This window comes from Delphinapterus leucas, chromosome 1 (assembly GCF_059928025.1).
Source record: "Delphinapterus leucas isolate spDelLeu-1000000601 "Yukka" chromosome 1, BTC_Dleu_Yukka2, whole genome shotgun sequence".
NCBI classification, from domain to species: domain Eukaryota; kingdom Metazoa; phylum Chordata; class Mammalia; order Artiodactyla; family Monodontidae; genus Delphinapterus; species Delphinapterus leucas.
This window is the reverse complement of record NC_143129.1, coordinates 15,211,473-15,234,708: the sequence shown is the minus strand read 5'-3', so window position 1 is coordinate 15,234,708 and position 23,236 is coordinate 15,211,473. Positions and strand designations below refer to the sequence as shown.

General features: G+C 41.1%; 1 protein-coding gene and 1 long non-coding RNA gene across 7 annotated transcripts in view; one reads left to right on the top strand and one right to left on the bottom strand.

Annotated features, from left to right (window-relative positions):
* LOC111177458 (uncharacterized) overlaps positions 1–23,236 on the bottom strand; it is a 274,619-nt gene that overhangs the window by 121,602 nt on the left and 129,781 nt on the right. The window lies entirely within an intron of this gene.
* RGS13 (regulator of G protein signaling 13) lies at positions 233–22,994 on the top strand. Its single transcript, XM_022579212.3, has 4 exons — positions 233–673; positions 3,906–3,967; positions 15,683–15,849; positions 16,916–22,994. Exons 1-4 carry the CDS (start codon positions 588–590, stop codon positions 17,099–17,101), a joined length of 501 nt encoding a protein of 166 aa, XP_022434920.1. The 5' UTR covers positions 233–587; the 3' UTR covers positions 17,102–22,994.

Here is a 23,236-nt window from a genome sequence, read left to right as displayed (position 1 = left end):
GTCCTGAGTTAAAAACCTTCTGTGCCATACATTGTCGATAAAGCCTGGGCTGACTAACCTCTACCTGAATTTTAAAGTCAAAGTCACGCTGACCAGAGTGGGGAAAGCCAGGAAGGCAACACCCCACTCAGCATCCGCCCTTAAAAAGGCTTCCTTTTGTATTTGGCTGTTTACACTATTTTGTTTGGTTAATTACAAAGAGGCCAATTCTTGTTCAGTATATTGAGAGATCTTTCTATAAATAAGACTTCTCCAAAGTGGGAAGACTTGGGAGTTGGTGAATTCATTGCTGGGAGCCCCTGCATGGAAAGATCTTTTTCAGAGAGCTGTATTTTTTGAAAGCTGTTATTAGAGGACGGGTGGGCCAGATGAGTTCTAAAATCACAACTCAAAGCACCTATATTCCTATAAAATATTTATGAGATGAGTCATTTTATTCTCTTCCCTCCTTCCCATCCCCACCAGTGGTTGTGTTCCATTAACTTCAAGAACCCATCCTTATTTTTTTATGATTTATAACTTTGTCTGTTCTTTAGAAATTGACTCTAATATATAATCATTTTAAATCACTAGATTATACTAAGTATATGCTGCATTTCTTTAGAAAAATGAGCAGGCGGAATTGTTGGATTTGTAAGATGTGCAGAGATGACTCTAAGAGGCCTCCTTCAAAGTAAGTAGGATGTAAATTCTATTACCGTTATCATGTATATTTATCACATGATAAGTAGGTGTATGTTTATTCAACTGCTGTCTTAGTATATTTTGCTCAGAAAGTAAAATTTGCATTTACACGTAATTCCACTAGAAGGGCAACCATGCGTTACACTAAGGTTCCATTTTCATTATTCATGGTTTACACTTGAGAATTCAGCAAGGTTAATGTTTTTAGAGAGTCTTTTACAAACAAATATTCTTAGGTTTTTTTTAAAAGTCTTATATTGTTAAAATTTTATATGTTAAAATGAGATTCTTTCATCCAAACTATTTACATGGTTCAAACCCTCTGTCTACAAAGTGCCAGACCTTCCTCCGTGGTTGGAAGAGGTGAGACTGGAGGGGTAACCAAACGCTCACCAAGCTCCCAGGCCTCTTCTACATTTTGCCATAACTCAAAGTGAAGCCATTCAGGTGGGGCCAGTGGCTATACTAGAATGGAAAGCAGAATGCCTGAGGAGGGTAACAAACCATTTGACTGGATTTGCTCACCCTGAAGAATCCCTAGGCCGAGGATCCCTGTTAGGTTAACCTGAGAGCCTGACCTCATCTGCATGGAGACTCAGTCGTGGCCACACATCCCTGCTACGGTCGGAACTCCTGGTACGCAGGCTCCCACCCTGAGGTATCCAAATATCCAAAAATGCAAACCAGCTACTGTGTGTTTGGAGGATGCAGAGTCTCCAGTGGTAGGCGGGAGAGACAGGAAGACCCAAAGCTCAGCATTTCAATTGACCAGCTGAGGCTGCTGAACTGCACAGGCCTGTGTGAGGAGGAAGACGAGAAGGCTGGTTTGGGAAGAGCTTCCTTCTCTTCTGCTGACGATTCCCATAGAGCATCACCATCAACGCTTGCCTTCCTTCTACCTGCCCTGACACCCACCATCAGGGCCGGCGAAGGCCAAGGAAAGAGAATTCACATTCCTCACAAACCAAGAGATGATAGTCATTTGATAAGTGCTTAATGTTCTTGACCTAACTTAATGTTCAGGGTAACTTTGTGGATAATAAAACTGAGGCTTGGAGATTTTAAGTTAGACCAAAAGCTATGAAGTCCAGCACAGGAATCAGAACCCAGGACTGTCAGACTCCAAACACTCCTCATTCCTCTCTCCGCAATGTTGCGATGTCTCAGAATATGCTCCCGTATCTGTTTGGTGCCTGCTCTCTCTCTGTCCAGAAGAAAGGAGGGGACACAAAAGTGGAGTCTGTTATTAGAAACTCCAGTGGATGAGGGGACAAAGGTGTTTAGAATTACCCTAAGGGAAACTGGTAGCCACGCGACAGCATGAAATTGGTGAAATACTCAGGAAAAATTACAAGCAAAAATGGGATTAAGCCAAAACCAAATTTTACTTCACAGCTTTACCCCCAACCATAATTACCCCAATCACAATGCATCTCCATAAACTCATGACCCTTAGAGGCACAGGTACTCCCTTGCCAACAATCACCAACACCAAACTTTGAGCTAACCCAGGACAGTGACGGTGTCTCCTCTCACGCTGTAGCTTTTCTTCTTTCCTATATGACAGTTAGGTCTGCAGGGCACCTTGCCAAGCCCTTTTCATTTCGATGGATTGGAAAAGGTGATTTTAGGTTTCTGTTTTTAAAAGTTCTAATACGAGAAAGGAACAGCGAGTCCGACACCGTTGCAGGGAAATGTTTGTTGAAAACGATCTCAGTGGCAGTGCACTGTTAAGCCTCAGTGCTGGTGTGAACGGTCCATCTAGAACTAGCAAGTACCACCTGAACTTTCAGAAAACAAAGGATATTTGACCTTTCTAGGACTCCCAATATTTTTCTGTGTCCCGGGTTACTTTTTAACCTCTTAATCTTCTTTCGTTGTGTTAAGTACCTGCTAATGCAGATGGCTGTCCCCTCAACACTGAGTACTCAGCTAACTATACCAGGTGATAGCCAATGGGCAGTGCTTGCTTGTATCTATAGTGGCTTTTGATTAGATGCAGTTATTAAAAATAGGAAAAGTAAGAACGTATCATAAACTGAATGGCAATGAATGGACTGAGGAGGGAAAGAAAGTGACTCTGAAGAACAGTCGCTTACCAATTCACCTCAAAAAGCCCACCAAAATGAAAGAAATGAAGTCTCGAAGCCAGTATCTTCCACAGATATTTTCAAAATGGTAAATAGCCTTTTTCATATGTTTAGGTCAAATGTAACTTGACATATTATTCACAGTGATAAAAACTAAAACTGTCAAGGTAAAAAAGTATAGAGCAAATAACTGACCAAGAAAATATTTATACATAATAAATACAAAGTTATGCATGCCAATAGGTTTTGTGGATAAACTCTAAGAGTCTAATAGATAAATGAGCAAACACATTGCTGGTGGCAGCGGCATACAACGTATAACCTTTTTAGAAGCATTGATTCTACTTCTGTTAATCTCTTAAGGAATTACCTTGACTGTGGGCATGGCAAGCCTCAATGACAGCTGGGTTATATTTGGTTTTATTGGTGAAAAATTAGAAATGATCAAAACACTCATTGAGAATAATTACGTAAACTATGAAATGCCCCCTTGTAGAATACTTCATGGTCACTATAAATGATACTGACTCCCAATGATTATAAATTTACAATTACTCATCTAGAGATAAAAGAATAAATATTTCCCTAATCAAAAAAATAAATAAATTTACAATTATAAATTTACAATTATACACTATAAATTGTGAAGACATAAAAGGCTTATTAAAAGGGTATATATACATATATATATGTATGTGTGTGTGTATATACATGTATATACACACCCCACACACATATAAAGTATGCGCACACATATGCAGAGAATGATTACTTCTTGGTTAAAAGCACACAAACATGCATACAACCAAAAAACTAAAAAGAAATACATCAAAATATTAACAATGGTAATCTGGGCCACAGAGATTATAAAACTCTGGTTCTTTGTCTTTTAAAATTTATTTTATCAGATTTTCATGTTTTTCCTACTTTTATATTTTTATAATTCTAATCACTTAGAAAGTAAAAATAAAACGTAAAAGGTCACTGGGAAATAAATTTCCATCCAAAACTACACACAAATAGAGTATAACTATATTTGGGCATTATTTTCAAGATAGCATATTTCTATTTAGTTCAGAAAAAGCTTGAGAATATTTTAGTGCAATGAGCACCTTTTGTTTCTTTTCAAAGCCTTACTTTGGAGGAAGCATTACAGTGGGCCCAGTCTTTTGAAAAGTTGATGGCTACGAAATGTGAGTATCATGTACATATCATTTTTTAATAACTAGTCAGTTTTATTCTCGGAGGAAAATGAGGGAACTTGGTGATGTATGTTTGCTGCTCTTCTCATAGCCTTCTAAACGGCAACTGCCACGGTTAAAAAAAGAAACCTGAAAGTAGTTTGCCGTGTCAACCAGTACTATTTTCTTCAGTGTTAATTAAAGCAAGATTAGTCATTGTGAATACTTATTCTTCACAAGTATATGTGTAAAATCCCTTGGAAAATATGCTTAAATAGTAACACATACTGAAATATACTGCCTTCCTCTAGCTTTCTAAAGTTATAATTTAAAAAAAAAACTAACAATTTCCTCTTCTTAGTGCCTTTAGACATAAGAATAAATTTGAGTTTTGATATTCTAAAAATCCTCCAAGTTTGCTTCTAACTTTATCAGTGTCTGATTTAAGTGGGACTGCATATAAGTCCATAGTTAGTTATATATAAGTGTCAGAATTCACATGGTATAAATGGAAGATGATAGCAGTGGAGGTGAGGAAGATAAAGTCAGAGGCTCAACACAAGACAAATGAAGGAGCAGTCAACTGTGTCTGGGGTAGGAAACTGGGAGGCTGTAGGAAATGATAAACACCAGAAGACAGGTACAGAGAAAAATTAGGGCGCACTCAAAGAAAATTCCTCTGTTTGCTGAACTTGGTACTTTTTTCAAAATGCAGTTTGTTCCCCTCAAATGTCTGCTAATGATTTGCTCTAGACCTTTTTTTATTTGAGATTCCCTGTTAGCTCCTCTGTGAACGTTTAATCTGTTTACATCTATTGACTGTGGGAGGGGAGTTAGCTGTGATACCCAAGGTTTAAATTGGCAGGGGTGCCAGCAGTTATTCTGGGCAGGGTGCTTCCTGTTCCCCAAGGCTCGCCATGTTCCTGGGGTGCTGCCTGCTCTTCTCGACTCAAGGCCCCCCCCACCACTCCTGTTCGGAGACAGCTGTCGCCACCTGGCCTCGAGGGCCATGGCACAGGTGCGGACCCCTGGCTACTCCTACTGAAACACCTTAGCCAGCCGGCCTGGCTCTTATTCCACGGCGCCCACAGTGCTGGGACCCACAGCTCCAGGCTCTATCACCACCTGAGGGCCCACCTCAGGTAGCAGCCCTCCCCAGTGGGCACTGAAGGCCACGCTTTCTTTCTCTGACGCCACCATCCCCATCTCTCACTTTTCAGGTGTACCTCCTAGTTTGTGATCCGGTTTGCCAGCATGATTGCAAATTTTAAGATACGTATCGTTTTGGTCAATTTTAGGACATTGGTATAGGAGGAAGAGACTAAAGCGTATGTTCAGTTGGCTATCCTGACTGATCCTCTGTTAATAATTCAGAGTTCGTCCCAAGCCCCAGTAATCCATATTGTGCAGCATTGCCAGATTAATCTCCCTCTTGGAGTTTATTATTCTTCATCTGCAAAATGGCATAATATCATGTATCCTTTCAGCATTCCTGTGCAGGTTAAATATACACCCCCTCGCTCAATGCCTGATACAGAGGAGACACACAATGACTGAGAGTTATTTCTCTTAGAAATAAAGCGCTTGTCTTGAATAGCATTCCTTTTTCTCTGCTGCCCACCCAAAAGTCCAAAATCTCCAACTTGGTTTTCAGGACTCTATACCTAACCTAACGCACTTTCTAACACTTACCTCCAGCTCTGTCCCTACACGGGACATGCCCTTCTGCCCTTGTGATGTCTGCCCCATCTTCTACATGTCCAACTCTCCTGATTCAGGCTTTTGCCTATCTGTCTCCTCTATCTACCCTGCCCATCCTTAAAGGTAAAATTTAAGTTCCACTTTCTCCTCTTGGAAACCTCCTGGAATTATTTTTCTCTCTCTTTTCTATTTGATAGTATCATTATTTACTTTGCTTCTAATTATAGCAATTTCGTGTACTGGGTTTTTTCCCGCAGCTGCTTTCTCACTAGATTGTAAATTCCCTTAGCGCACAGATCACTTCTCATCCACCTTTTATCTTACCTCCCAGAGGCCGAAATTGTGCTTTGTACCTAATGGGCATGCAATAAATGTTCAATGAATAAATACAAGACAAATATTAGTAAGAAAAGATCAAAACGCCAAACCATATTGTGTAAGAGTTTCTGTGCCAATCCTGGCAGCCTCATAAACTAAGTGAATAAAGTTAATTACTCAGAAAAAATGTTCAAGTGGGATCTTGGCTAGAATTAGCAATTTAGAGATCTAGCATCATAAGAATAAGTAAAGTCTAAAGAAAAGATGAGGACAGGAAGACAGCATACTGCTCTTTACAAAAATCGCCAAAAACAGGGTACTAACCTTACCAGAAATTGAATTACTGTGAAATTCATGTAAAAATTCAACAATCGTGTAATAAAAAGGTGATAAAACAAATCATTCTATGGGGCAGGCAATCAGAAAGATAAAACTAAGAATACAAACATTAAATGTGCCAGAGGATAGACTGCGTTTACATTAACTAAGCACAGGAGTAAAACGCATCCTCTAGCTAAGACACACAGATGCCTCCACACAGATTAAAAAGCAATTTCTAAGAATATGTAGTTCAGAAACCCACATGGCAAAGATTCTCACAAGAGGCAAATTTTGAGCTGGGACTTAAATGACTCAGATTGTTGTAAAATGATAAAGAGTTCTGACTGTAAGTACTTTAAAGATAGGAAAACGGTTTTAAAAGAAGTTAAGTACAGTGAAGACAAATGAGTGCTTCTTTCAATGAAGAAATGTAATGTGTAGTATTCCTCTGGATTTGGTGTGAAGACTGGTCTCATTAAAAAAATCTCCACAATGAATTAAAGAGATAGTACCCTGCAGAAGTTCCAAGTTTACAGATGATAGAAAGTCCTTCAAGTTTCCAAACATCCAAGATTTTAGGAAAAAAATTATTTTCAAATGGGCATAAAAGTAGTAATAACTTTTTTTTTTTTTTAATTTTATTTTTGGCTGCATCGGGTCTTTGTTGCTGCCAGCGGGGGCTACTCTTCGTTGCGGTGCACGGGCTTCTCATTGCGGCGGCTTCTCTTGTTGCGGATCATGGGCTTTAGTCACGTGGGTTTCAGGAGTTGTGGCGTGTGGGCTCAGTAGTTGTGGCTCGCAGGCTCTAGAGTGCAGGCTCAGTAGTTGTGGCGCACAGGCTTCCTGGACCAGGGCTCGAACCCATGTCCCCTGCATTGGCAGGCGGATTCTTAACCACTGCGATACCAGGGAAGACCAATGATCCCCTAAAAGCTGAGGACTCTACAAACTGGAAAGGTCAAGACTAAAAAATAATTAAAATCAAAACTTTGATTAATCAAAGTTTTATATTTGATTTTGATTAAAATATCAGAAAAGAATGCCAGAAAAGAATGCAGAAGGCTCATACATAAATAATATTTTTTGGCCAAATCTCAAAATATGAGGATAGAGGTTTCCCACTAATATTCGAGTAAAGTATGCTTAATATAAATAAAAATAAGTTTAAAACGGCAACTAATGCCCTTGGATGAGTCATTCAATCCTTCCATGTGTCTGGCTGGCCTTCCTGGCACTGGACAGTACCTTGAAAGAGGCCTAGAGGGTCACTGTGCTCAGCTCATGTGCACCCTCTAGAGGGAGGAGAGAGACAAACAGGAAAGCCAACTAATAGCTTAATTAATTCCAGAACGTAGTAAGTACTTTGAAGAAACTAAAACCAGGTCGCATGACAAAGAAAGACAGGAGTAAGAGGGAAATTCAACGGGATGATTAGAGACAAACTGTCCGAAGGTGTAAAATTTGAGCTAAGAACTGAATGACGAGAAGCGGCCAGCCATACTGGGGTCTGGGGGCAGAGCGGCCCAAGCAGAGGAAAACCATGTTCAGAAGACCCTGAGATATGAATGAAGCTAGTGTCTTCAATTAACCAAAGAAATTCAGCCTAACAGGAGCACAGGGCCTTACAGGCCACATGAAAGACCTTAAATGAAAAGTAACAAGCATTAATGTGCTTTGAGAAATACCCTCTGAGGGTGGGGGAGGGCAAGGGAGGGGAGGAGATTAAGAGATACAAACTACTGGGTATAAAACACAGAAGACCCAAGGATGCAATGTACAGTATAGGGAATACTGCCAATGTTTTATGATAACTTTATATGGAGTATGATCTATAAAAATATCAAATCACTATGTTGTATCCCTGACACTAACATAATATTGTAAGTCAATAAAAGTACGCGCTAGTTCTCTTCTGAAGAAAAGAAGCAGAGAGACTAGTTAGAAGGCTATTTCAATAAACCAGGTAAGACTGGAACTCAGTAGGGAAGACAAAACCTGGAGTAATTAGCATATAGATGCTAATCGAAGCCATGGCCCTATGAGTTCACTTAGAGGGAGAGTTCAGAGAGAGGTGAGCACAGACCCAGACGTGGAGCTTAGATGCACACCAATATTTCCATATCCAGAGAAGAGGAGGAGTCTGTGAAGATGTTAAAGGAGCATCAAGTGAGTGAAGAATGACCAGGACAGCATATCATCATGGGAGGCAAAGAAGAGAGCGTTTCAGGAAGGGAGGGGTGCACTGTGTCTAAGGCTGCTGGGAAGTCAGGTAAGATGTGGAAGGAACAGCGACCATCGGGTGTGGCAACGTGAAGTCAATTGTGCCAAGATAAGAGCAGCCTGGGGGGCATGGTGGAGATGGACTGGACAAGAGGAAGCAAGGCAGATGATACAGGGAATTATTTACATAAATATTGCTGTGAAGTTCATCAGAGAAAAGCACAGAGACTGGAAGGAAGCGTGAATGCGTTCCACATTGGGCGTAAAGAGTCAGTAGTTGTTATTGGTTTTACTTGGGAAATAAAGCAGCATATTTGCAGACGATGGCAACCATTAGAGAGGAAGAAACGGATGACACAGAATAGAGTGGAGGCGACTTTAAGAGCAAAGGAGAAGTGCAAGGCAACAGGGAAAGCAAAATCAGGTGGGAGCCACAAATGAACTGTTTGGCCCACCCAAAAAGCAACTGGGATCCTTTCCTCTCGGGAGGAGAGTCAGAAAGGGCAGGTACCAGCAGAGGTAGGTTGGTTGATTTGGTGGAGAGAAGGTGAGGGAATCTCCACCTAATTAAACCTGTGTTCTCAGCTAAGTTTGAAGCAGGGTCATCAGCAGCTGAGGAGAGGATGAGTTGGCATTGTGAAAGGAGGGGATAGGAAATAGTTTCTGGAGAGTTGGAGAGCCACGATATTAGGGGAGGATAGTAGGATGACAGAGGGTAATGCTGAGTGCCCATTTTAAAATTTGCAGTGATGATTTCAAGTGAGAAAGTACAACTGTGTATTCTTCCATGGTCTGTTGTGTGCACTCCGGCACAGACACAAGAGCAGACATACAGTTAAGCCCTTCTGGATCGGCAAGGGTTCCGAATCCCAGAATTTGCATCAATCTTAATTTTGGCCAAAATCATCCTTAAACGTACTGAACGCTTCCCTCCCTTTCTCAGTGATCACAGTCACCGTGGACAGCCTTGGAAATGCCAGATGGAAAGTGTAGGATTCTCGTAGTGCTGAAGGCGCCGTAGTGCATCACGGCAGAGAGTGGACACTACAAGTCACTGGGGGATGCTGTCGTTCCCTCCTGTGTGTTCCCTCGGCTCTCGTCGTCCGTGAGATTCTGTGCTGCTCACTGGGCACTGGCAGCTCCCTACTCCACCCTTTAGTCTCAGCGCTGCTGCCCACAGCTGTTGCCATGGTTCCCCTTGCCATCCCTCATACTCCCCATGCTGCCATGCCTCACCCTTCCCACTAGCACTTTTGTCTTAACTTCTCACGCATGTCCTCACCTTGCAGGGAAAACAACAACAAACCTGGCCTTCTGTAGACCTCAATGTTCAGTTAGTACATTTTCTGTCTCGCTCTCAAGAAACCAAAAAGTAACAACTTGCCAGGTATAATCCTCTGTCCTTTGGTGCTTCCTGGATGCTGAGTAATTAGAGCCTGCCTCTTTACTTTTCAAAATCTACAGACAGTCTCTTTAAAATACAGAAGCACGAGGGATCCAAAAGCCTGGATTAACAAACATTTCTTTACTGGGTACCTGTTACCCGTCAGGCAGCACGCAGGCGTGGGGCACGCAGAGGTGACTGACTGCCGTGCTTGTTCTCAAAGGGCTTGCAGGCGAGCGGAGAGTAAGAGAAATAAATCAACAAACAGAACAGACTGTGGTACAGAGGGAGATACAGTGAGAATGAAAATAAGTGTGGACTAGGTGCTGCTTGTCAACTGACAGGAAGCACTTATCTAACCTGCTGTGGGGACAGGGGCTTCAGAGAGATTTTCTTCAGAAACTGAGATACCAAACCTGAGTCTTAGATCAGGGTATAAAGCCCGCCACACATACAGCAGGAACTGCATATACAGCAGCATGGCAGTAACACACTACCTGGCCAGGAAGAGCAAGGCGCAAACCAGGACGGTGTTCAGGCATGACAGGATGAGGCTGGAGAGATAGACAGTGCAGTATCCTCATGGGCCTTGCAGCCACTGCCGAGAGGTAGGGGTTTTACCATTAGAGCAATGGGAAAGGTTGAAGGCTATAAATAAAGGGCCATGGCCAGATTTTCGTTTTACAGATTTTTCTCTAATAAGAGTGCAGAAAAGATTGAAAGCAGATCAGATGGATAAACTTAGGCTTCTTCAGATTAGATATTTTACAAATATTCCCCCAAAATCATAAACAAAAGTAACATGTAAAAGTAAAACAGAAGATAATGCCATAAGTAAAACAGATAGTGTCTTTAATATACAAAGAGACCTGGAAATTCAAGAAAACAGTAACAATGCAAAAGAAAAATTTGAAATTCACAGAAAGAAAAGAAATGGTCTGGAATAAAGAAAAAATGTTTAAGCATTAATATTTTTAAAACACAAATTTAAATAACTACAAGTCACTAGTCTTACCCAATCTGATTGGGAAGGAAGGAGTGTGTAGACATGTCAACACTGCTATTACTAGTGAAAAACAATGAAGTATTTCTGAAAGCAATTTTACAATAGGTATCAAGAGTCTCCAAAAATATTACATCATCAATCTAGTAATTCTACTCTTTTAATTCTAGGGAAGTAATTAGAGACGCAAAGATTTATAAACCAAAATGGTCAATGTAGAATACGTTACAACATATAAAGGGGAAATAATCTAAATATTCGATAATGGTAGCACGGCTAAATATAATACAGTGTAGTAGTCCTGCAATGGACTGTTACATGACCTTTAAGAGTAAACAGGAGGAAAAAAAAAGAGTAAATAAGAGAAAGTGTTTGCTACACCATATTAAGTATGAAAGAGTGATACAAAATTGCTTTCATTGTATAATGCCAATAAGGTAATTTGAGAGTGTGTCTGTATTTGTGAAGATGAATGAATACTGTTTAGGTGGAAAGTTAAATGAATACTGTTTAGGTAGGAAGTTAAACATGAACAAAGGACTGAAAGAGTGAAAGGAAATATATCAAGTTGTTAACAAATTTCTGTATTTAAGTTGCTTTTATAATAATACAGCAAACAGAAGTTAGGAGAAAACCCAGAAATGATTAATATCATGCAAGCCAAACCAGAGAATTTCAATAAAACAGACTTATTTTAAAACTTCACAGAGGCTGGTAGAATTATGGAATTCATTTTCTCCAGTGGTACATATTAAAAATAAAATGGATTTAACATAGTTTCAGACACTTTTCTGGTGGCAGACTGCCACACAGCCCATTTTTAGGATTTAATGATGCCATGAGCCTTGCCGCCTTGCAGAAAACAATCCTGGAATAGATGGGCCACCATTCTGACTCAGACAAGAGGAATGTCATGTTTCCTTTCTATTTACATCAAGATACCAGCATGTGTCACAGAAATACTAATTTCAGTGACTAAGTTGTAAAGAACACACTAGGGAGTCCCAAAGGCACCACTCTCATTCTTCAAGGAAAAAGCGCACACTATGTGTGACATAAACCTAGTTCTTCCAGCTTCTCAGTTTAATGAGCAGTTCTCCTGTTTATCCCTGTTACTCTGCTCAAGCAGAATCACGGTCTCTGGAGCGTTAGTGCTCAGAAAGGAGCATCATTTAAAACCTCAGAACGGGCCGCACTGGGCTGCATCGCCTAATTTGGAAAAGGCTTTCCCACCTTGTAATCCCCTTGTTGTATGAGTCAATAGAAATTCTAAAGTGAGCAATTCAGTTCTGACTTTAATAACTGCTTGGATTCCTGGAACACTTTCTTTTTCTTATAAATTTATTTATTTATTTTGGCTACGTTGGGTCTCCGTTGCTGAGCGCAGGCTTTCTCTAGCTGTGGCGAGCGGGGGCTACTCTTCCTTGCAGTGCACGGGCTTCTCATTGCGGTGACTTCCCTTGTTGTGGAACACGGGCTCTAGGTGCGTGGGCTTCAGTAGTTGTGGCACGTGGGCTCACAGCTGTGTCTCGCGGGCTCTAGAGCGCAGACTCAGTAGTTGTGGCGCACGGGCTTAGTTGCTCTGAAGCATGTGGGATCTTCCGAGACCAGGGCTCGAACCCAAATCCCCTGCATTGGCAGGCGGATTCTTAACCACTGCGTCACTAGGGAAGTCCCCCTGGAACACTTTTGTACAACTATTTTCAGCTGCTTAACTTACATAGCATAACAATTAGCCTAATGAAGACAAAATTCTATAAAACATACCAATCATGTGAGCTACTTATTCTACACACCAGAGTCCTATCCATAATATCAGACAAGTTCAAGCGGTCCAGGTCAGCTTTCACTAGGATATGATACAGTAATACATGGTACTACAATCTCACTAATCTACAAGAAAGGTGCATTTCTTGTTCATGCTACACAATGACTGGGTCAACTGTAGCTCTGTTGCAGGTCTTTATTCTGGCCTTCAGACTAAATGAGCAGCTCTTCCAGAATGCGTCCTTCTCACGTTTTTTTTTTTTTTTGGGGGGGGGGGAGCAATGGCAGAACCACCTGATAGTCCCCCTGAAGCCTTCTGCCCGACCTGCACATGACACTGTGCATGGGTGTCACTGGCTGACACAAGTCCAACGAGCAAGGCTGAAATAAGTGGGACATGAAAGTACAATCCTCCTCCAAGAAGGGCAGGAATAACTGAGAACAATATCACCGTCTACCGCATCGGGTATCTATATAAAAATATATGTGGGGCTTCCCTGGTGGCGCAGTGGTTGAGAGTCCGCCTGCCAATGCAGGCGATGAGGGTTCGTGCCCCGGTCCAGGAGGATCCCACATGCCGCAGAGCGGCTGGGCCCGTGAGCCATGGTCGCTGAGCCTGCGCGTCCGGAGCCTGTGCTCCGCGGCGGGAGAGGCCGCAGCAGTGAGAGGCCCGAGTACCGCAAAAAAAAAAAAAAAAAGTTAAAAAATATATGTGGCACCACACGGTTGGGTTCCTCAGCAGAGGACTTGGGAATGTTGAGAACTGTTGAACCATTCGGCCAGCCCCAGAAGACCCTTCCTCCACTCAATCAGGAGGGAAGTTGAGAAAGGCAGATACAGATGCAGGCAGCTTCTAGAATAAGAATCCCTAAACATTTTACTATACAGTTAAGCTAGACATAAATATAAACACAAATTCAGAATACTATAACATGTAATCTAACACTGGTTTCCAAATTATCCCCCCACCTGCTCCCCACCCTATCCGCTTAACCCACGCAAGCAGCCTGGTGGCTAAGTCTCATTCCAGGATCTGTAGATGTCATCTGGTAGCTTGTTTTTTTTCCTATTCCATAACTCATTTATTTTAGGATCCTTATTTTCTGTTCCTAATGAAGCACTCAGTCAAAATTTCTCTAAGTACAAAGTATAAAAAATTGCTTTTTATTTTCTTAAATAGGATTCTAGTTCTTTCAATATACACGGCAAATTACTGGCTTCCAGCTTCACTTGTTATGCCAGAAATGGCTTTCTGTTTTGATTTGTTTTGTTTTTTGGCTTGCCTACCCATTCAGCTGTTTCTCTAACAGGAATACCAATTGCTACATCTGTATTCTCTGACCCCAGCTTTCTGTGTCTGTGATGAGGTGAGGCACATCTTAGAGTTAACTGTTGTGAAAACAAACTTCTTGTTTTAAGTGTAAGGTAAAATATATTCCCCCGTTGGGTAGAAATACCAAATCCATATCCTTTCCTTGTTACATTTTTATACAAGCCCTACCCCCATCTCGTCTGTCCTCTCAGTTCAAACAATGCTTCTTTTGAACCATCTCCCACCCAATGTCGTGAAGGCTACACCTGCTCCCATGATACTAATGAACCAAGCTCTAATTCTGTGTCTTCCTAGGATAGCACATTTCTTGCAGATCACCAGCTTTCCCCAACCCTAATGTCTCCTTAGAAGGTGTTATTAGAAACTGCCTCTGTTTGAGTTTTTCTCTTGAATACAGAATACCTTAATTCTTGTCTTTATTTTTGTATCAGTGCTGACAGAGCAGTAGAAGCCAAGGAGTCAAGGAGCCTGGCTTTCTGGTGCTAGGAAACTCATTAGATCCAATCTCTAATGTGAAGATCTAGGAAAATATGATTTTACTCACCATTGCTATTCCCTCTGATTACTATTATTTCTTGTAACAGTTAACAATACTAAGATACTGTTAGTCAAAATCCTATGTTTCATCACGTGTTCAATGCGCCTACATACACATTCCTGTCACTATCATTGGAAAGTTACATTGCCTTATCATTTAGCAATTCAATTTCTCAGATATGCCAAGAGACTTCCTAGTCACCAAAAGAAGTTTAATATTTTTCTCAGAGGGTTCATCTTGAATCTTGAGAATACTTGATCCCCCCAAAGATTCTGACTAATGTGTTAGATTTGTGAAAACTCACTTAACCCTCTTCTTCAAACACTGGTGCCCACAAGATAGTGGCTCAATTGGGAAAGTTCCTCCCACACGTTTGCCCCCATCTTCCCACTTCAGAAAAGACCAGAGCTGAGGATGCCTATTGATCCTGGCATCAAGTGTCACTTAATGGTTGTTCTGCACATCCTCACTGTCCTGTTCTGGATTTTGAGGTAGTTTCCAACACCCTATCCGAATTCCATTCCCTGCCTTGTCCTTCATTTCTGGTGTGAACCATAAACCATGGATATGAAGTTGAATTGTTCATTATCCATGTTCTCCTGCTCTAACTGGATACGAGAAACACCCCGGGCTACACAGCCTCATCAGTTTATCACTTCTACATGGTCTGGACATTTTCCTTTCAACCCTGACCTGCCTGTTTAGATTCTAAACCTTGCTCTTACCCTCCAGGTTGTATTGAGGTTTTAGATTTTTCATGTCAGGTTCATGATCAGAGCTCTCTCCCACTGAGGCCATTTAAGTCCTGTTTCTGGGTCCTTGTGACCTATTCCATCCTAGACCCAGCCACACTAGTGGGCATTTTGCTCTGAGTAAGACGGAATAAAGGAATGAAGGAATGATCCCACCATTAACTGGCACTGTCAAAACATGCTTCAGACGCATAGAGGTAACTAAGATGTAGGGTGTGTGTGTGTGTGTGTGTGTGTGTGTGTGTGTGTGTGTATCATTATATAATACTCACTTGTTAAATAATTTGGGAGCTCTGATTCAGATGTTAGTTTTAAACTGCACTACATATTGTTCACATATTTTTAGGATGCTGACCCAGGAAAATAAACTGATTTCTCCTCTACTTTTAGATGGTCCGGTAGTCTACGCAGCATACTTAAAAATGGAGCACAGCGATGAAAATATTAAATTCTGGATGGCGTGTGAAACCTATAAGAAAGTCGCCTCACAGAGGAGCAGAACTTCTAGGGCCAAGAAGCTTTACAGGACTTACATCCAGCCACAGTCCCCTAGAGAGGTAACCACACCTGACAGTGCCGGCAACTGGAAATCAATGCATCCCAGGAAAGTGTTAGTGTCTGTCAAGCACACGTACGTGCCAGCACTTTACATCCAGTACCTCCTATAGTGCTATGTAGTCAGTATTGTTAACCTTATTTTACAGTTAAGAAACCTGAGAATCTGAGAAGTTAATTTAACTTCTTCAGTGTCACACAGCAGTTAAGTAGGAAAGTTAGGCCTGTCTGGCTCCAAAGCCTCTCCTCATTGAGTTATCTTAATTCCCAGGAAAATGAAAAAAAAAAAAGAAGTCCTTGTAAGAATTGACTCTGCTACAAGAAACAACAGATAGAATAGACGTGGTGACTTCCCCAGTGGGGGTGGGCAAAGTGTGCCATCACCGCTCACCTTAGTTTAAAACCAGCAAACCCAGCAAACATTCACACTGACATTCCTGCCAATCACTTACAACTGGAGAAAGGAAATAAAGAGTCATGAATGAAACGGACACTCTGAGACTCCTGCTGGTGGAGAGAAAACGAGGAATGAAAGTTCTGGTCAAGAGGATAAGGGTAGAGGGTGGTTCATGAGATTCCTGTCTTTCAGGAGAGTCCAACATTACTGACTTGTTCCTCAAAACTCTTGTCTGGAAAATACTTGGTTTATTGAATAACCACTTCTCTCCTCTATTTCTCCACTTCTCTTCACTTTCTTCCCATTTCAGGGCATAGTCAGTTAAATCAACGTTCATGACTGTTTAAGGAAGATAAACTTCAAAATAGCCCCGATTTCCCTTTTCTTTAAAAGAGGCCTCCATCTCATAAACTCCTTGCTTGCAGACTCCACTAACACACCACTTGCATCTGCCTAAGGAAGCAACGGTTTCTGGTATTTCCCTGGTCTTGGTCCTCATGTTTTGTTGCGGCGGGGGGGGGGGGGGGTTGTCTTTTAAGATACCAATGAAACTGCAAACAAAATTACCCTATTCCACTGAAAAGGAGAGGAGGAAAAAAATTAAACCTTTCCATTCCATTTTCAACTTCAATTATGCCTATTTATGTTCTACATGTAATTTCACTTTTCAGATTAACATTGACAGTTCGACAAGAGAAACCATCATCAAGAATATTCAAGAACCCACACAAACGTGTTTTGAAGAGGCTCAAAAAATAGTGCATATGCACATGGAAAGGGATTCCTATCCCAGGTTTCTAAAGTCAGAAATGTACCAGAAACTTCTGAAGACTATTCAACCCAACAACAATTCTTGACCACCACTCAAAAGTTTAAATTGAAGCTGGTATACTGAAAGTCCTGGCTTTGTGCTTTTATAATATATATATATATTAAAAAAATCTGGGCTTCCCTGGTGGCGCAGTGGTTAAGAAGAATCCACTTGCCAATGCAGGGGACAGGGGTTTGAGCCCTGGGCCGGGAAGATCCCACATGCTGCGGAGCAACTAAGCCCGTGCGCCACAACTACTGAGCCTGCACTCTAGACCCCATGAGCCACAACTACTGAAGCCCGCGCGCCTAGAGCCTAAGCTCTGCAACAGGAGAAGCCACCGCAATGAGAAGCCTGCGCACCACAACAAAGAGTAGCCCCCACTCGCCACAACTAGAGAAAGCCCGCGTGCAGCAACAAAGACCCAATGCAGCCAAAAATAAATAAATTAAATACATAAATTTTAAAAAAAATCAGAAATGGAGTAGGAATGAAATAGAAGAAATCAAACTATAAATTGATTTCTAGTTCTCAAAGAGAAACAGATCCTGAAAGGATGGACTACAGAACTCTTATAACATGAATAACACAATTTATGGCATACCTACATAGCTCACTTAATATGCAAGGAGAAGGAAGGTCTTTCTTCATGACAACAGTGCGATAAAGTTTTTACTGTAGAAATCCAACTAGATGGATGTTTTCTTATTAATGAAATTTTTCTGTCATAATGCACAGATCAGTTCTTTAAAAACTGTAGCTATATGAGTTTTGTCTCTAGTGTAAATGTACTCTTTAGAGTGCTCGTAATAACTTTAATTAGTAGACAAATTTGGTACTCAAAGTATAATCAATTGTATTATATCATAAGTCATATAAAAAGATGTGTTCTTGAGAGATATTTTACCTATAAAATCTTCCTACTATTACTTTCATAACTGAACTTCTATATTGCATATATCTTCTACATGTGAAAAATTCCAAATGAGTCTAAGCTATTTAAATGTATGAATTTCCTCATTTATTTTCATACTTATATTGCTATAGGGTAGAAAATTTGGTTCCTATATTTTGAGGTTTTTCTCCTCACAATTTGAATGCATCATGATGGTCTTGATAATCAATAATTCCAAATATAAACTAAAAACTTTATAAATATGTGATTTTTTTCAAAGACACGATAAAGTAATTTTTCTGGTAAAAGACTGTTTTTATCTTCCCTGTCATAGAAGCTTCTTAGAATCTGTCAGAATATTCCAGAGGAAAGAACTCATGTCTATTTCACTTGCTTTGTTGAGCACAGAGCACAGGATAAATGTTCCTTAGTAATGGATAAATATTCTTTACTTTTGATAAAGAATAAGATACTTAAAATATTTAATATCATTTTTCCAAAGAATTAACTGTAGGAAATTTCTGATCAAGATTTTTAGTTTTAGTATGAAAAGTGTTTCTCAGGTCTCAAGTTTGACTGAAATAGCATTACTATTTTAAAATGCCTATAAACCTAAGCTGTATCACATGAAGATAAATATTAACTGGAATTATTCTCATTAAACAAAGAATTATTATAATATAGAATCAGTATTCAGGGGTTCATTTCTGGGAAAGAGAATTAGCTGTGCAAGAGAACATTTTTTTGTTAAAATGTATAAAGCTGATTAATGGGGGCTCTAGTTACTTGTAGAAGGTGTTACCACAGTAGTCCAATTTTATCTAATCCACTGAATTTCTTTCTTTTAAAAATACCAGTATAAGAACACAGGCTTAAGTCTTAGATATCTGAACTTGATAATGATCCCTAGGCACAATATGCCAGAAAAGAAATGTTTCCACGCGTTTCAAATAGTCTCCTCGTCTCACTCCATCAGCAAATGAGTATATGCATGGGCAAGTCAGAAAGGTCATCCATCCATGGCCTCGAGACACATGGTTTCAGGACACCTTGAACCCTTCTCACGCAAATTATACTAAGTCAGCCAAACACTGATGTAACTAATAAATGGAATAACCAACATCCTTTGCTACTTATTTTTCCCCTTGCACTCCAACACAGGACAAGTCTAGAATTTTCAGTTTTGCTTATGTACTGATTTTACCTTCCAAATACAGTCCCTCTGCCCAGCCCTCAGAGCACGTTCACCTCACGCTGGGGAAGCAAGGTGCCACATGGTGACAAGAAACAAAAAGCTTTGGACCAAGCAACTGGATTAGTGCCTATTCACGCACCTCATGTCTCTCTCTGTACCTCTAGTACCAATAGGCCTCAGTTTCTTCACATATAAAATAAAGAAATGGGGCTAGCTGATGGAATGAGCCACATGCAGTGTGCTTTTACATCCCATTACTAATGTATTCATCATTTCCTTCAAGCTTGGACTCATTTTGAAGAGGAATTCTTCCAAAAATTGATGTTTTCATGGGAAAGTGGATAATGAACTATTCTGGGTTTAACACCAATTGAGGGAGTTCTAAATTGTTTTACTTAGGAACAGAGAATTTAAACTTAAAGTGCTATCTGTTCAAGAACTCTATGTGGAAGTATGTGTTTCATGTGACTGACAGTTAAATTAGTTTTCAGATTATTTTAACTTACTATCTTAAATCCTGTTTGTTTTTCTTAGGATTTTTAAAAATTAATAAATACTTCATTTTATTATAACAATTCAAAAATTGATTGTATTTATCAAATGGCTACAAGGATATATTCACATTAACACATTTTTACATGATATTTGTTTTATCCTTATATTTTCAGATTAATAAATTAAAAACATATTGTTAGAGTTCTGATATCAGAACCTGGATATATTAATGTTTTTTTCCCATTTTTAGATATACATTTTCAAATTCTGGAGATGTACAAGATAAGCCTTCATTGTTTCCTCATAAAAATAAAGTCTTATCTTCTCCAAAAAGAGACAGAGGTTTGTACAATTCAGATTCAAGCATCTTGGCATCTTGGCAGAGACGAGCACTTTCCTGTTTGTAACTTATCAGTCACACCACAGTTTTGGCAACTGCAAAGGACTTTTTACCAATTTTGGAAGGATGATTACAGAAAAGATATGTATGAAGCTTTCTTCAAAGACATAATGGGGTGTGATTTGAAGAAAATCATAAGATCCTACTGCCCCAAAATATCTTTCCCATATCTAGGACCTGAAATTTCCATCATGGTCATAAAAGATGAAAAACAGCATCTGAACTCAAGCTTTAAGTGAGCAGTGAAACACTAGTGCTGACACATTACCTGTTGCTTAGCAGAAAGCAAAACTTGGGAAAAATAGAATACAGGCATATGGGGTGGCACAGAAAAAGAGGCTGAGGGAACAAAGATATCAGAGTAAATAGAGGTCACCACATACGAAACAGGAGTGGGAACTTGGGGGACAAGTGGAAATGGATTTCTTATTAAAATCTCCCTATGTTGAGAACAGAAAACCAAAAGGGGAAGGAGGGGTTAGTTTAAAAAGCAAGTATTAAGAGGTACAAACTACTATATATAAATAATAAGCTATAAGGATATATTAAACAGCACAGAGAATACTGCCAATATTTTAAGATAACTTCAAATGGAGTATAATCTATAAAAATTTTGAATCCCTATGTTGTACACCTGAAAACTAATATAATATAGTAAAATCAACTATACCTCAATAAAAATAATAATAAAATAAAGTATACAGGAAAAAAAAACTGTGCCTGTTCAGGCTATTTTGAAGTACTATTTCCCACTGAATAAACAGATGTTGAATGATTTTTTTAAAAAAGCAGTTATTCCCAACTGCTAAGTTTACATTTTAGCAGAAAAAAATGAATAGCATTCCTATGAAAATAAAAGAGCAACTATTAAATTCCCCAATGAACAGTATTTATAGAAGCATTCCTTTAATAAAAACCTACCCAGCTCCTACTGAGTAGAGATATTGTAAATACGAACATTAATTAGAGGTTTCTTCTCTCAAGAATGTGCAGGCTGATAATTAAAATACAAAATAATAATGGCCAAGGTTGATGCGTGTACAGAGTGCTGTGGAATCCCAGCAAAAGCATCTGCTTCTACCCTGGAGAAATTGGAAAGAGAAGAGATGTTCTGTAAGATGATTCTTGAAGAGTAATTAACAGATCATTCAGAGGAAAGGAGAAGGCAGTGTGGATTGAAACAAGGTCTCAAGAAGGGAAATTTTGCAGCAATTAGGAAGATTTCAAAGACGGTGGAGGCTCTGAAATCAGATCTAAGTTCAAATCCAACAGCAGCTTTGAGAATTTAAGAAACTGCTTAACTTCTCTGAACCTTGTTTTCTCTTCATCTGTAAAATGATAATAACAACAACATTAGTAACATCTTCCTCATAGGCTGCTGTATATTTAAATGCATATCAAGTCTGTACTGTGGTCAATAAACTTTAATCATATTATTAGGTGCCATAAAAGTCCAAATGAGAGGCAATGACAGAGCTAGGCAAGTGAGGAAAAGAGAGACCTTTCTGAGGGAGAAACTGTGAATTGGTCACATAAGCGAAATAAGGGAGAGATCAAGGCTGATGCAAAGCTTCTAATTTGAGCATGAGGGCAGGTACAGATGTCATGAGCAGAGAGAGGCAGCCCGGGAAGGTGAGCAGGAGTGGGAGGCCTGCTGTGTGTGAGCGTCTGCACGTGCTGGGGGCTCCAGAGAGGCTGAGTGTCTACACCCCGTACTGGGGACTCCAGAGAGGCCGAGCGTCTACACGCCATGCTGGGGACTCCAGGGAGACTGAGCGTCTACACGCCGTGCTGGAAACGCCAGAGAGGCTGAGCGTCTACATTCTATGCTGGGGACTCCAGAGAGAGGCAGAGATGTAGATCTGGGAGCTGTTAGCATGGCTGAGTCACTGACCACAGAAGGTCTTACAGGGAAACTGCAAAACAGAGGGTAGAAACCCAAAGCACTCAATCAAACCTTACAGAGGGACGAGGGGAAGATGGCGGAAGAGTAACATGCGGAGATCACCTTCCTCCCCACAGATACACCAGAAATACATCTACACGTGGAATAACTACAGGACACCTACTGAACACTGGCAGAAGACCTCAGACCTCCCAAAAGGCAAGAAACTCCCCACATACCTGGGTAGGGCAAAAGAGAAAAGAAAAAACAGACAAAAGAATAGGGACGGGCCTCCACCAGTGGGAGGGAGCTGTGAAGGAGGAAAGGTTTCCAGACACTAGGAAGCCCCTTTGCGGGCGGAGACTGCGGGTGGCGAAGGGGGAAAGCTTCAGAGCCGCGGAGGAGAGCGCAGCAACAGGGGTGCGGAGGGCAAAGCGGAGAGATTCCCGCACAGAGGATAGGCACTCACCAGCCCGAGAGGCTTGTCTGTTCACCTGCCGGGGCGGGCGGGGTTGGGAGCTGAGGCTCGGGCTTCTGTCAGAGCGCAGGGAGAGGACTGGGGTTGGCGGCGTGAACACAGCCTGCAGGGGATTAGTGCACCACGGCTAGCCGAGAGGGAGTCCGGGGAAAAGTCTAGAGTTGCCGAAGAGGCAAGAGACTTTTTCTTCCCTCTTGTTTCCTGGTGCGCGAGGAGAGGGGATTAAGAGCTCTGCTTAAAGGAGCTCCAGAGACGGGCGCGAGCCGCGGTTAAAAGCACGGACCACAGAGATGGACATGAGACGCTAAGACTGCTGCTGCCGCCACCAAGAAGCCTGTGTGCGAGCACAGGTCATTATCCACACCTCCCTTCCGCGGAGCCTGGCAGCCCGCCACTGCCAGGGTCCCGGGATCCAGGGACAACTTCCCTGGGAGAACGCACGGAGCACCTCAAGCTGGTGCAACGTCACGCCGGCCTCTGCAGCCGCAGGCTCGCCCCGCACTCCGTGGCCCTCCCCACCCCCGGCCTGATTGAGCTAGAGTCCCCGAAGCAGCTGCTCCCTTAACACCGTCCTGTCTGAGCGAAGAAAAGATGGCCTCCGGCGACCTACACGCAGGGGCGGGGCCAAATCCAAAGCTGAGCCCCAGGAGCTGTGAGAACAAAGAAGAGAAAGGGAAATCTCTACCAGCAGCCTCAGAAACAGCGGATTAAAGCTCCACAATCAATTTGATGTACCCTGCATCTGTGGAATACATAAATGGACAACGAATCATCCCAAATTGAGGAGGTGGACTTTGAGAGCAAGATTTATGATTTTTTCCCCTTTTCCTCTT

What these genes read in the sequence shown, in the direction of transcription:
- RGS13 (XM_022579212.3), top strand. Translation starts at nt 588, where the DNA reads ATGCTGCATTTCTTTAGAAAAATGAGCAGGCGGAATTGTTGGATTTGT. An exon ending in TCTAAGAGGCCTCCTTCAAA is followed by an intron (nt 674 to 3,905) that starts GTAAGTAGGATG and finishes TTCTTTTCAAAG; the next exon opens with CCTTACTTTGGAGGAAGCAT. An exon ending in AGCCACAGTCCCCTAGAGAG is followed by an intron (nt 15,850 to 16,915) that starts GTAACCACACCT and finishes TTCACTTTTCAG; the next exon opens with ATTAACATTGACAGTTCGAC.